Below are 15,330 nucleotides of genomic sequence, written 5' to 3'. Positions count from 1 at the left end.
TAGTAAAGCAAGCAAGGCCTAACATTGTTTTAGGGGAAAAATAACTATTTTTCCTTGATTTGTGAAATTTCCTCTGTAAAGACTTACATAAAATTAAACGAATTCTAATACATGTCTGAATAATTATTTTAGCACTCTGGAGATTGAGGCAGGAGGATCACTTGAGCCCAGGAATTCAAGGCCAGTTGGGGCGACATAAAGAGACCCTGTCTCAAAAAAGTCATTCTATTTTTTCAATAAGACATATAACTATGATATAATATTTAAACAAGTAGTTATTTTTACTTTACTTTTAAAGAATGTATATGCTGTTTATTTTATTTGTGGTATGTCTGCTTTCAGGAAGCTCTGAAATCAGCAGTAATGAGACAGTCACTTTCATTTGTCCAGGTATAGACATCACGTTAAAAGCTTACCTGAAATTCTGTGCTGCATCCAGGGGTGAAATTACTATGGAACTGTAATTAAAATGCAGAAAAATACTGTTAAGAAAGCAAAAAGGCATAACAGAAAGTCACCTAAGAAGAGTTGAAGCAACTTTCCAGTGGATATCGACTAAAGGAATGGCTATCCTCCCAGGGACCGCCCCTTCCTGTACTCCTATGTCCCCCCAAGCTGGAGAGCTTTGGCTCTCTGAAGCCCCTCCTCTTCAGTGAAAGTTTATGTTTTTGTTTCCCTACCCACCTGCTCCCCTGCTCCCCATCCTGGCAAGGCCTGGCAATGACAAGGGGCTGAGCGGGCTCAGGGCTCAGAGGATCTTCTGGGCAGAGGCATCCTGGGTCGGGGGTGTTTCACCTTCCAGCCCCCGAAGCCTTATCCAGGACCTGCCACCTGGATTCTGGGCAGGAAGGCAATGTGGTAATCCCTATCACATTGTCTTCCTGGACCCATGGGGAAAAGTCCCACAGCTGTGACTAAATGTTACCATGAATGGCAATGAGGCCTCTGTGACAGCTCTTAGGTTAAAAGTTGGTGGCCAAATTTCTAGCTTTTGGTGCAGAGCCTGTCATGGACCATGTCTTCAGGAAGGTAAAAGTGAGCTTTACTTTGCTTTAAGTATTTAACTATTTATTACAGTTCCTTTCAAATACCAACAGGCAATTCAACTTTAAAGTCCCTATTTGATCTTACTTTGAATATCTTTCATAACATTACTATTAAGTAAATTGAGGAGAGACATTTAATCTGTGCATTTTTTGGCCACTGCTTGTTTAATACCAAAAAATGTGCTACTAATATGACATTTGACAATATTGGGATGAAGTGGCCCACTGTGCACTTTGTGTGTGTGTGTGTGTGTGTGTGTGTGTGTGTGTGTGTGATGCTGGGGATTAAACCCAGGGCCTTGTGCATATGAGGCAAGCATTCTACCAACTGAGCTATATTCCTATCCACTTACTGTGTGCTTTTATACTGACTAAAGAAGTGGTCCTCAGTGACAGATATGCCACTCCTAGATGGGCACCTTGAAATGTGGGGTCTCTCTGGTGGTGGATATAATAGTTTAAGAAACTGGGGAACTGGGATGTTTAGATATCTTGCCAAACACAATGAAGTGGCTCATGCACTTCTAAATAACCTGCTTCTTAAACCCTCTGAGATTATGTCCAGATAGTTCTTTGATACATGCTAATAGTGAAACATTTTTATGAGAAGTTACAGAAGAAGTCTAATATTTAGCAGAGGTTTGTTATATAAATAAGCTTATTAGTTTAAGAGATCATTGATTTTTTAAAATAAAATACTTCACTGTGTGCATCCCACTGAGGTATCATTGTTTCAAAGTACATATTTAGTTGACAAAAGGTAAAAGCCACAAAACCAGTTGCAGATGTGCAACAGGCAATTTGAGACTTGTTTTCACAAACTGAGACCCAAACATCATTCAACTAGTAGAACCCACCAAAGAGAGGGGCCTCACTGGCCCCTGCTTGCACAGTGTAATTTAAATGTCCCTCTGGTGGCCCTTGGATATACTTCTCAATTTTTGCAGCCCCATCAGTGTGGGAGACCAACCCACGTGACTGAGTCACACTCCCCGGCTGGGTGCTGAGGTGCTCAGTCACAGAAATGTGGCAGAGCTTTCCCCACCCTTCTTGGGTTCGAGGGTTGGTGTCTCCTGCATGGGTGTGTCTTGCTACAGCCCCATGGGTGGAGCTATGCTCAGCTGTTCCTTTGTAATATAACCCCTTGCCCTGTTTAGGATAGAATCTTCCATGGAAGTGCCTTGTGTGTGTCCCCTCCTCTTACTGTGCCCTTGGGTGTGGCCTACCCAGGTGTCAGTCAACCTGCTGACAGTGGACATCATGAAGATAGACTCAGTCCCCTGAAACCTGACTCCTTGCCTCATTTGAATAGCTTCTCCTCAATAAAAGGGGTCAGCGCGTGCTCTCACTCTCTCTCTTCCTGCGGACCCTTAAGGTCAGAGAAGCCGTCACAGTGACCCCAAAGAAAAAGGTATTTGTGTCTCTTGTGTGGTTATTTTGTGCAGTCCAGTCAGCCTAGTTCAACTGGAGTGACCCTGAGTCTTTTAGTCGTGAAAACAGAAACCCGGCACATCAGAACTGGTTCTGTCTGCAGAGGTCACCACAGGACTCCTGCCTCTGTCCACACCATGCTCCCTACTCCTCAGCACCCAGCAGTGAAGGCCATCTTGAGTGCAGAAACTTAATATCCTCCTCAGCCCATGGCTGGACTTCAAGACCAAAGACATATGCAGTGACTGGAGGTTGTTCCTGTGTCTCACATTATAACAGGGAACCATGGTGACCTTCTAATCACCCTACATCTTCATTTCTCAGGCTTCAAAGTCTGTCACCTATCTTGGAATGTGTACCCTACTTCAGAGCAGGTTAATTCTGCTTCCTCTTCCTTTCTGCACCACCTAGACCTCTGCTTTTTCACTGTCCTGATCATCTCCTTTGAGATGGCTTTGGGTCTGACTTTCTTAGATTCCAACTTATTCACCGCAAGTACGTTCAGACACTACCACTGCATTCTATCTACATGGGGCAGTCACCCAAGAACATCTACATCCAAACACACACTGATTGAGTATCCCTTACCAAAATGCTCGGGGCCAGAAGAATTTCAGATTTCAGAATATTTGCACACATGTAGTGAGGTGTCTTTACGATGGGAACCAAGTCTAAACAGGAAATCTGTTCATGTTGCACATACATGTTGTATACATAGACTGAGGGTAATTTCATATAACATCTTAAATAATTTTGTGCATGAATAGTTGGTGTGCATCAAACTACCAGACTTCTGGCATGAAGTTGGTGCTCAAAAGTTTTGAGATTTTTTCAGAATTTTGTACTTTGGATCTTGATGCTCAATCGGCAGCACGCTGTTATAAACTGTTCTTTCTCTTTCACACATTACCTTAGGGCACCTTTGGATACTATATGTGTTGGAAGCTACTCTGGGTCTTGGTGGAAAACATCCATCATGCAGAGGGGCATCAGCACTACCGTGAAAGCACAGCCTAAGAGACATCAGGCAGGTGGTCACAGCTGAGGACACCATTGCATACCTGTCTGGACACAGGGAGATGTAGAGCAGGAGCAGTGGCCCAGCCCCCACGATGGTAGCAAGGGAGGACCTCATCCAGGAGCTGAGCTGGCAGAAGTTACAGTAGTGCACAACGGCCACCAGCACTGCCGAGCTGGTGGACACAGTGAACTGTAAGAGAAGCCAGCGTTAGGACAGCCATGTTGCGCTCATGTCCCACCCAGGCCATACAACCCAGCCAGCCTGCCACCGGCCCACAGCTGTTCAACAATGCATCCCTGATACTGCTTATGGCCTATCTGTGTGCAGGTGCGCTTACATTTGGTGAGCCAGTGGTTTAAAGGACAGATCACACCTCTTTGGACCTATGACCCAGTGCTTAGGTTCCAAGTTTTTGTTGGCACAGAGACTCTCCTCCAGGTGTGTGGAAATGGCACACATCTTTATGGTAGAAAGGAAAGTGCTCCTGCTGGGCAGCACTATGGGGTCAGTTACCTTCCAAACACTTCCTCAGGCCCCTGCTGAAAGCCTAGTGAAGTGTCATTTGGTGTTAAAGCACCAAATGCAATCAGCCTGCCCTGGAAGCTCACGTTACTCTGACGTGAACCAAAAACATAATCTTCCCCAACAATATTAGCTTGCCCTTGGAGTTTAACCCAAAAGCTCCTTTTTTGATCAGGGACAGCTGATCCAGACACACATAAGTTACTTGTGCCGGTTCTACAGATTGACACATTATCTTACCTCGTTTGGAAGGTGGGACAGACGCTTCTTTGTAAAGCACAATAAAAATACAAATGCTCCTCAACCTCCAATAGGGCTAAGTCCCAATGAGACTCACATGTGGAAATTACTGTTAAGTCAAAATGCATTCAGTCCACCTAACCTACAAGATGTCACAGCTCAGACTGCCCCATGAACCTTCAGCCAGGCAAAGTCAGCCAACTCCAAGCCTGTTTGATAAGCAAGTGCTGACCAACTTCCATTGATTTACTGACTATTGCGCTGCAAGTAAAAATCAGAATGATAGTATGGGTATGCCTTCACACCATTCCGAAATCAAAAATCATGAGCTGAACTATGGTAAGTGGGGACTATTTGTAACTAATTTGACACGAGTAAAGTTGGAGAGGATGTGAGCCCACTGGGGAATCTCTCCAGCATGCTCTGTTTCAAAAGGCACTCAGGCAGTGGCAGAACACACCTCTTTAAGGGCCGATATTTAAGTGACTGTCCCAAGTAATCAGGTTGAGGGATCACGGAAGGTCAGAGAGCTTGCAGGGTATGGGGATCACATTACTAGCCATTACTTACGTGTATATTTGTCTCAAATTCAGAGGTGATGTGCGAGTAGACAGCAAGGGCAGGCAGGGACACCAGGACAGCCCCAATGCAGTGGCGAGGGAGCCAGCCAGCAATCCACTCCAGCAGGTGCTTTGTGCATGCCATGACATCCTCCAGGAAGAACACCATCCTGGGACAGGGAGGGGTGAGGAAGCAGGATCAGAGGGCCCAGTGGGTCAGCCTGGCAGGGGCCCAGCCCGCACTGCCCTTTACTGTCCTATGCTACTGCTGCCCACCTCCCTCACGCTTGGTAAAAGGCAAGTGAACTGGCCTTGCTTAGCTCATCATCCCAGACTTTAAGGTCAACTGTTGCATTTGGGTAAAATGTGCTTGTCAGAAGCCAAGCTTGCACCTCTGTGGGCCCAAGGAAGCATGTAAGAATAGCTACAGGCCTAAGGAGGGCTATAGTGGGCACCGTCACTGCCACCTGGCCCACCTATGGGCAGAAGATCCAGAATGGGGGTGGTCCTGGGGGCATTCTGGGGGCCTTCCTGGTTGCCACAATGGTGGAGGGCTGATACTGGCCTCCAGTGAGTGCAGCCAGGGATGGAGATGCCCTGCCACCCATGGGAGAGAACCATAGAGGAGGTTCTGCCTTGCCTGTTGTACAACTGCCACATGCCCTCAGATACCCTCAGTGGTGAAAATGTTGCAGCCTGGGACCTGGTTGTATTCCATGCACAAATAGGAAGTTCTGGGTGATATTAACCTGCAAATCTCTGAGAATGCAATTCCTCTGCAAAATAAGTGAAAATTGTCCTTCATTTTGTTTGGGACATCAAAGGTCACTCAGCATTTCAGACCAAACCCAGCTCATAGTGTGTGGCCCCCAACTCCACACCCCTACCTCAGCTCCTGGTGCGTGGCCCCAACTCCACACCCACAATCTGTTTCCAATTGTCACACGTGCAGCAGTGATTATGGGCATGAGGGCAAATGGTAGACTGCTCCGTTAATCCCCAGTTAGCAGCACCCTGGCATGCCTGAGGGAAAGCACTGAGGGCTCCATCTCAAGTGACTTCCTTTCTGTTCCTCCTTCACACTGCAGTGAAGGCGTTCCACTGCTTCCTTGTGCAATTGTGTTTCTGAGTGTGGTACATCTCAGGAGTGTGATATTAACAAAATACTTTCTATACAGGGCAGAAGTGGAGTGTGGGCTAGAATGTCAGGTGAGGAGATAAACTGGCCTTGGCTGAGTGATGGGCTCTCTGGGTAGGGGTGGGTGAGAGGCAGAGGAAAGGAAGGGTACAGGGGTCCAATTGGGACAGAGACTCATAGACATTCTGGGGAGACCAGACCTCCTTTTAAGCCTGCTTCCAGAGAGCTGAGGACAGGCCACTGCCTTTGGCTCTGGAGAGGTCAGGAGCCACCGCTGGACAATAATATGTGCCTTTCCACATGCCTGTGGTTGGAGCCTTCGGCCCTGAACTCCTATAGTGTGTCAGCTGCTTTGGCTGAGCTCAGCCATGGCCAGGAACTAGTGACTCTCCAGCCATCTCCCGCATGGACTCAGGCATACTCTGGACCTTTTCATGTCTTGGAAGCTCTGGCTTCCTGATAGCTAAACGATAACAGAGGTCCTGGATTATCTCCAAGAATACCACAAATAAATATGCTCACAGGTAGAACCCAGAGGTCCTGAAGGGGGACAGAGGGAGCTGAGTTGTTCCTAGGAGATGACACTGGAGGCCCTTCCTGATGGTCTTTGAAACCACAGAGTTCCAAGGACAAGATCAGCTGGTATCACCCTCGCCTGGTGCTGAACTGGAGGAAGGAGACCCTGAGTAGAGATATGGGAAGGCTTTTGGGTGAGGCAGGTAACAACCCAGCCCAGTCACTGAGGAAGCTGCAGAACTGGCTCCCTGGGGTGCCTACATACTCTACAGTACAGGTTCTTTGGGATCTAGGATCCTAAAAATGGCCCTTAGAGGGGCCAGGGGAAGCCATTTAAGGTCCACCCTCTCTTGGGCTTTGACAGCTGCTAGCACACTGAATTCTAGCAATTCAAAGCTCTTGTAGGGGCAGATCAGCGCCTTACTCTCTAGTCGCTCAGGGATGGCCCAGTCACCTGCAGCCCTTTGTGTCTCAGAGGAGCAGGGCCTACAGGACAGGGAGCAATGGCTTCATGGTTAAATACAGTTAAGTCATGGGGACAATGGTAAATTCAGAGAGGCCAAGAGCCACAGAACCCTGTTAGAGAGAAGCTTTGGGGTGTGGGGGAGTGAGTGACTGCTATAGAGTTTCTTTTGGGGTGATGGAAATGTTCTAAAATTACATGTTTGTACAACTGTAAATTTACTAAAAACCACCAAATTCTACACCTGAATGAATGAGTTTATTATATGTGAATTATCACAATAAAATTGATTTTTTTAAAGGAAAAACAAACAAACTAGGGGCCAAAAACTGACTTGGTCTGGGTTTGGCAGAAGCAGACCCTGGGCAGAGTTTGACTGCAAGCAGCTTCTCTGGGAGTGAGAGGAGGGGCAGAGATGGCAGCAGAGGCTGGGGGTGGGGGGTGGGGGTATAGTCAGGAAGGGTCCTTGCTGTGCACCATGGGCTTGTTCTTGGAAGGGAATTTTGGAGACAGTGGAGACACTCTAGGGAGGAGGGTGTGGCCTCTGCAGTCCTAGCAAAGAGCTTGGGGTGGGGGTAGCCAGACAGAAGGAGGCAAGGAACCCAGCCTGCCCACTTGAAAGAGGAAAGATTAGTATGTAGAAGTCTCAGGACCAAATCTGAACTATTTTTTTCCACATTGGGATATTGCTAAGACTAGCAGAAAACCACGGTCAGGCTTTCTCCCGTATCCATTTTACCCCTAGCTCCTAGTGGGCTTGCCCCTGCCAAGAGGCTGTGCTGTTGAGTGTGATGGGGCTGGGTACGGGGGTGCGGGGCAAGGACCTGCTGTCAAGGTGCCCAGCAGGCAGGCCTGTGGTGCCATCGGCGTGTGCCTAAGCGGGATGCCCTGTGCATTGCACCTGGTCAGAATGGCGGAGCTACCCAAACTCTGGGCCGGTCCTCTGGGCCAGCTTCCTGGAAAGGCACCGCTCTCTACTCAAACCCTTTGTCTTTTGGAAACGCACCTTTTCATTACTGAGCCGTATGAACACATACTACAGGTTCTAGGTATTAGACATGAGTCACACAGGTGACCTGCAAATATTTCTCCCTCTCCCTGAGTTCTTTCACTTCCTCCATGGTGTTCTTTGTAGAATGAAAGTTTTAAATTTTGATAAGGTCCAATTTATCTATTTTTTCTTGTTGCATGTGCTTTTGGTGTCATATCAAATCCAAGCTTGTGCAGACTGACGTCTGTGATTTCAGAGGGTTCACACTCTGGCTTTCCTGTTTAGAAGAGGCACTTGCCCATCAGCTGTCACCTATCATTTGCTTCCGATCCACTGAGTAGAGATTTGGGAACCTTTCTGTCTCCACTGGTTTCCCTATTCTGGACATTTCATATAATAGGACTGCACATTGCATACTATGTCATCTTTGATGACCCTGCCCCATCTCCTATCTTCCCACTTCTCTGATTTAGGAGATCCAGGGATGAGCTGGTGGCAGCTGAGGCTGCAGAAGGCACCAGCCCTCTCAACTAAGCAGCTCCCACACGTGTGGAGCACCAGCGCCTGCGAGGAGGTGGCTGTGCAGTGGGGTGGGGGCACAGGGAGAGGAGGGAACAACGGCTGTCCCCAGAAGCAAGTCTGGAGGGTCAGCTGGCTTAGGACCCCGACCCACTGTGCTGCAGTCATCCTGTTCTGCCATAAACCATGGAGCCAGAAGAGGGAGCTAAAGGCTAGAGAGCTGCCCTGCAGTGGTTACCTGACGGAGACCACAAGGGACAGCACCTCCAGCAGCAGGGCCCCACTGAAGACGGCCAGAGCAGCAGGTGGAGGAGGCGTGGCAGCAGCCCCATACTTGAGGAAGCAGGTGACCGAGAGGATCAGGAACACTGTTGTGGACAGAAACACATCCAGGAGGGAGCTGAAGGTAGCACTGGCAAAAGTCTTCACAGGAGAATTCTTTATGACCTGTTTAGAGCAGGAGGGGACTGGGGTGAGTCCATGTGGCCACAGATGGCCACAGAGTCTAACTCAAAGGGGAAAACACTCATGTTTACTGAGAGCCTGCCTAGTGCAGACCAGGCACGAGGTGGCAAGAGCTTTAAGTGGGCCATCTCTTTGCTACTGACCCACTTAATGATAAGAAAACTAAGGCACAGAGAAGTTAAGAACTTTCCTAAGGTCACACAGTGACTGATAACAAGCCATATGCTCTCACAGACATATTACACATTGAGTCTGAAAGATGAGTTGCTGCCTGGCAGAGTTAATGAGTCCACATGTGTAAGGACAGTTGGATGAAAGCAAGAGTTGGAAGCTGCCAGCAAATGGCTGGGCCTCAGGTTTAAGGGTGGGAAGGGTGGCTCTATGACAGAAAACAGGCGGGGATTTAGGCGGCAGCTGAAGAAAGCTCCTGCCTATTTAACAGGGGTGCCTGCCAGCAGCACCTCTTCTTCCCTGGGAGCCTGCACTGCCCGGCTGGGCACTGGGTGCAGTTGTAGCCATGAAATGATCCCTGCGAGTAACTCAGCCTGGTGGTGGGAAAGGACGGGGACAAGAAGTGCAGGAGTGTGTGTGAAGTAAAACAGAGACATGCATGTGCTGTGAGGACGTTAAGAAGGCAGGAACAGCAATGGTACTAACCGTCCAAGGGAGGACTACTCCAGCCCCACTGTGGGCCCTGTAGGGGCCTGATCTTGATCAGTGCTCACAACAGCCGCAGAGAATGAAATACTACTGATCTCTGTGCAGATGGGGAGCGGAGCTAGGCTGCCTCTCCAAGGACACACAGAAAACAAGGAACCAGGCTTCAACCAGGCAAGCTGACTCCCCAGTGTACCTGTAACCCTCTCCACATGAACCTAAAGGCCGGGGCTACAGTAGGAAGAAAGGGAGCAGCCAACCACCAAAGTTGCTTTCTACTGGGTGCTGCAACTCTGAGCAGGGCGCCAGGCAGAAGGGGCTGGAGCCCATGGAAGGCAGAGGTCTGTTGTGTGTTACTTTAGGACAAACTGGCTCTAGAGCCTCAGCCTCAGCCCAGGACCCCAAGATGGGCAAGCCTGGAGAAGGGGAGTTCAGCGCTTGGGGCTGAGGCTGTGGGCTGGCTGTGATACCAGGCTTGGAATGGGAAGAGCAACCTGAGGGCAGGGCTAGGTTCTAAAGTCCCTCCAAGAAACTCAGAGGCTCTGCGAGTAGGTCTTGATTTCTGAAGTGCCCTCAAAAGACCCCCAGAGTCTCTGGGGTGAGGCTGCCTACCCTGACTTTGTTCTCTCTGGGGCTCTACCTAGCTCTAGGGAATGGCCACGGCTTGCTGCAGTTGGCCCAGGTTGGGCAGTAGGGGCTCAGGGTCTGCTGCGAGGCTCTTGCAGGATAGTCACAGTGTGGGGGATCTTTCTTCCCACCTCAGTGCTGAGGTTTCTGACTTCCCCATATGTGGGGACTGGGGGTAAAGGCCCCACTCTCCTTGTTTTAGGTATTCACAGCCCTTCACCACTATTTGCTGTGACAACTTGTCCCTGTTACCCAACCTGCTTATGCCCAGGTCTCTTTTCTGAAAGCAGGGATACAATGGGTGCCTACACCTCATGGGTGGTGGGGATGCTTACAGAGAACATCCATGTGGAGTACTGGGTACAGCCAGCTCCCCAACACCATTGTGGCTTGGAAGACAGTCATTCCTGTGTCTCTCTCCTCTCTACCCTGTCTCAAGGCAGGTCTCAGACAGGCCTTGTGTTCAGTGACAGCTTCCCACCCATCTTGCCCAGCTCCATCACCTTCCATGACCCAGGATCTTCATGACACACAATCTGATGGGGCCAAGCGACCACTTTGGCCTTCAGCATAACGCTCATTGCATGGGCAGTCATCATCTGGACCCTGCCCATCAGGTGCCCTCCCTTTGGAGGTACCTGAAACTCCTTGGCTACACCAGGCTCTTTCCTATCTAAGGTTTGTAGGGGCTGGTCCCTCCCTCTGGAATATTCCCTCCTCCTTCATCTGGCTAGTTCCTGGTCTTCCTACTGGAGTGGGCTTCGGAGTCTCCTCCCTCTGGGCCTCCCTCTGGGGCGGCTGCCTCACCGTCTCCTTGCAGGGCACGACTAGGCCCATGGCTCTGCATTGTTATTTCTAATTACTGCTCTCTTACCAGGGTATCTTCATCAGTATGCTCTAGCACCATGAACCAAACCAGGCAGAGCGGATGCTCAATAAATGTTTAGTGCCTAGAGAAATGGCTGATAAATGTGCCTTCCATCTGGGGTCACCACAGCACAGAATGGGGTGTGGCTGAGATGCTGGCTTTGAGGTGTCCACCCTCCCTGTGGGATTGTGGGCCTCTGCTTAGGCTTTCTCAGCCTTAGCTGTCTCTTCGGTAAAATAGGAATATTCACAAGTTTCCACACAGGGCTATTTGTGAAGAGTAAATTGGATCCTGTTTTGCCTCACAGGCTACCAAGTGACCAGCTCATGGGTGCCCTGCAGACCCTGTGCATGGGATGTTAACTGATAGCCACTGTCCCTTGGAGGCTGATAGAAGGTATTGCCTCCAAACCCATGAGGCACAAACTGGCTCTCTCTGGCTCCCATGGTTTCTCAGGAGTCTGGGCCAGTGCCTGGACATAAAGATTTGCAGAATGAGTGTATGGAATTTGAATGAAAAGCCCTTTTGGTCCTAGGATTGGGCCAGTGTGCACTTTTAACTTGAATGCTGGGGGAGGTCAGGTTCTGGCCCAAAAGAAAAAATTCAAGGACATGCTGTCAGAACCCCAACCAGGCTCCAGATTCTTGCATTTATTCAAGGACCCTATTAGCAATCAGGTGTGTGTGGGGAGGTGGGGCGGGTTGTGCTGAGTGTGGGTAATGAGGGAATTGTCAGGGAGGAGGCATCTGAGCATAATTCCAACATGGAATACACATAAAGAAAAAAATAAAGGGGAAGTAAAATCCAGTTTAAGGTGAGGGAAGGTTTTTTTGAAAGAAATGACATGTGAGCTGAGCGTTCGAGGACAACAGAGGCTAAGGCAGTGCCAGGGTAGGAGGGATGTGAGCATGTTTTGTGTCAAGAGGAAAAGGCTTTGTGAGCTCCTGGGCCCACCTCCAGGGAAGAAAGAAACAGAGTTCTGGGGAGAGGAGTGTGGCTCATGACCCCAGAGCAGGCATGCCCAGGGCAGGCACCATGAGGTACAAACTGCAAAGGAGAGGGTCTAGCGACCATGAAGCTTGGTCTTTAAGATACAGGACCACAGAAAGGTTGAAGTTTTTCTCCCTTGCAAAGATAAATTAACACACATCTGCAATTTAGGGCTTATAGACTGCAGGAAATTAACACCAGCCTTCATTTTCCTGCCACTCACTAAAGCACAGAATGGATGGTGAGCTGCCCACAAGAACAACAGGCTCTGTGGAGAGATGAAGAGCGCACCTCCTCCTGATAGCTGGTCCTGTAGCAGCGCTCCAGCTCCGCATCCAGGAAGTTGAGGCTGAACTGGTTAATGGGTGGCTTGAAAAAATAATCCTTCATCAGGCTAGAAGACATAACAAATGGAATTGATCAACACCTGGCACAATCATCCTATCAGATCACAATCAGCTATGAAAACACCACTCATAGAGCACATCACAAACCTGCATCTGAGAGCCACTATGCAATAGGTGTTGCTCCTCTCCCCTTTAAAACTTATCTCTGGGAAGTCCTTTGTGTTCCTACGTATAACCACATGTTCCATTTCACGTCCATTAAAGAGTGACCATGGCCACAATCATAATACACATCATTAGTACCTTGTTTTTGAACACATATTCCTAATATCCCGGATTACAAGATACAAAGACAGCTTTCTTTGTCTTGTGAAAAGATCTTTTCTGAAGAGCCAGCAGATCCCTGTACTGAGAGTACTTGTATTGATTTGGAGGCTTCAAATGAAAATGTAATTCAGAACCAGCTGTCCTGTCATCCAGAGTACTGACAGTAATTATGACTATGAGAGCTAACAGGTTGTTAGCACAAAATGGTGTTGATAGTTAGTGTAATTTTGGTGCTATTGTCACATATGCAGATTTTGTCTGAAACCTGAAAGATGATAAAGCTCAATGATTTTAATAGCAGAGAAATCAAATATGCTTTACATGACTCTTTCATTTTTTTTTATGAATTGCTAGCAAATAGTAAGATCCTTTTTAAACTGCAGAAATTACTACAAATTAAAGGGAACGTTAACATGATATCAGAAGGCAAATATAGCTGTGGAGAGCAGCCTGCCTCGTAACAATAACCACTAGGATGACATCAGGCGGGACACAGGAGTGCCTGGCATGTGCCTGGCACCTGGGAGGCCCTGCCGTGCAAGCCTCCCTTCCCCTGATGCAGAGGGGACCTCTCTTCTGTGAGTGTTTAATGACCTGGGCCTTTCTTAGACTCAGAAGAGAGTCTCTGTCCCCTGATGTGGGCTTCTCTTTCCTTCCTTCCAGTCAGGAAGCACAGACAGGGACAGCAGAGCAGCTGTAAGGAGAGTGTGTGGTGGCCACATTTTGACCCCTGAGGGGCAGAAGTGACCCTGCGGTAAGCTGTACAGCTCCTTATAAATCAGTTCGGGAAGCTCCACCTCTGGGGATGGGTGTAACTCATTTTGGACCAATCCTCTCACAGACAACAACTACAGCTCTGGGAAAAAAATACAAAAACAGGGGCTGGGGCTGGGGCTCAGTGGTAGAGCACTTGCCTTGCATGTGTGAGGCATTGAGTTCGATCCTAAGCACCACATAAAAACAAATAAAGGCATTGTGTCTGTGACAAAAACAAAACAAAACAGCAACAACAACAACACCAAAAAACAACTGCTGATAAGCACAAGAGAGGGACCAGGGCAGGTCCAGAATAGAGGGGTGTTATTCCTGGAACAAAGGAACAATACCAGGTAAATGTCTCGTGTGTGTGTGTGTGTGTGTGTGTGTGTGTGTGTGTGTGTTGTGTGTGTGTGTGTGTGTGTGTGTGGCCTGAAGACAGACATTAGTCAGCACCATATGTAGGGTAGCGTAAATTCAGAAAAGTCACCAGTCTTACTCGCTTAAAAAAAAAAGGAAAATGAATTTTGGGGTGACCATAGTTGAAAGATGAGGTTATTAATATCAGAAGGGAGAGAATTAGGGAAAGAGATCCCCAAATTTGGCATGTAAAGTGCTCAAATCTCTGGCTGATCCTTGTAGGTCATGCAGAGGCATGGCAGACTACAAGCAGCCCACTTACAGCTAAAAGAACAGGGAGATGGTAGTTAAAGTTTGAATTCAGATAAGTTAACTGACTGCTGAAACAAAAAATAGATCATCTTCAGAGTAATATTAACAAAAATCAGGTTTCTTAAGTTTTACACACAAAGTCTACAACACAATCCAAAATTTTAGGCATAGAAAAAGACAGGAAAACATGGGTGCACTCAAGAGGAAAGCAGTCAGGAGAAAGCACCTTGAGGGCACGAGGCTGGGTCAAGGTGAGGGTTATGATGAATGCAGGTGTGACTGATACCTGTGACAATTACAGCGAGAGGAAGGAGAGAATGGGAACCTATAACACTGTGAGATTTCTTCATTTAAAATGAAGTGATACAATAGTAATTCCACAAAGATCACACAGACACTTAAGGAAGTATATCTGTAATTCCTAGAATAACCACTAAACTGTGGTCTGGGGTGTGGCTACCACTGAGCTACAACCCCAGACCACAGTTAGAATTTTAATAGATTTCTCTAAACAACTGATAGAACGTAAGGGGGCCGGCACCAGGGACTGAAATGGAATAAACTAAATTCCAGGCATGTATGATTATGCCAAAATGAACCTGAGTACTATGTACAACCATAATGCACCAATAAAAGAAAAAAAAAACAGAATAATAGACAGAAAATGAATAAAGAAACAGATGATCTAAACCACTGTACTGACTACCAGGACTTAACTGACATCCTGGGTCACGGCATCCCATGAGTACAGAGCTCACATTCTTTTTGAGTGCAATGATAAGTTCACCCATCAGATCACATGTGGGGACATAAAACATGTCCTGACCAATGTAAAAGGACTGAAATCACAGAGTATGTCCTTGGACTATAACATAAATTAGACACTAATAGCTAATATATATAAGAACTATTCCTCATTCAAAGGAGCCAGTGCTCCTGAGCTGGGGCCGGGGAGGCAGAAAATGAGCCTGGAACACCCTGCTCTGCGAGAAAGTGACTGCCCCATACAAATGAAGGGGTGGAGTCAAAAGGACCCAGGCACCGGTCCAAAGGGAGCTCTGATTGGTCAGATCGGGCATCCCAACATAAAAAGTACCAAGATGGATTATAGTCCATGAAATAAAACAGGAGTGCATGAGTTCAGGCTAACAACGGATGGATGGAGAGTGGTATG

The 15,330-nt window shown here is 47.9% G+C and overlaps 1 protein-coding gene across 2 annotated transcripts in view; it reads right to left on the bottom strand.

Moving 5' to 3' along the window:
• Adcy9 (adenylate cyclase 9) overlaps positions 1-15,330 on the bottom strand; it is a 109,074-nt gene that overhangs the window by 9,773 nt on the left and 83,971 nt on the right. For both annotated transcript variants that reach the window (XM_027940528.2, XM_071605642.1), the window contains 5 exons: positions 12,346-12,448; positions 8,686-8,894; positions 4,831-4,990; positions 3,539-3,687; positions 417-458 (listed from right to left, as the gene is read on the bottom strand). In XM_027940528.2, coding sequence (XP_027796329.1) covers positions 417-458; positions 3,539-3,687; positions 4,831-4,990; positions 8,686-8,894; positions 12,346-12,448 — 663 coding nt within the window. The remainder of the gene's footprint in view (positions 1-416; positions 459-3,538; positions 3,688-4,830; positions 4,991-8,685; positions 8,895-12,345; positions 12,449-15,330) is intronic.

This window comes from Marmota flaviventris, chromosome 19 (genome assembly GCF_047511675.1).
Source record: "Marmota flaviventris isolate mMarFla1 chromosome 19, mMarFla1.hap1, whole genome shotgun sequence".
Taxonomy (NCBI): Eukaryota; Metazoa; Chordata; class Mammalia; order Rodentia; family Sciuridae; genus Marmota; species Marmota flaviventris.
The sequence above is the reverse complement of the archived record's forward strand: the minus strand, read 5'-3'. Positions and strand labels throughout refer to the sequence as shown.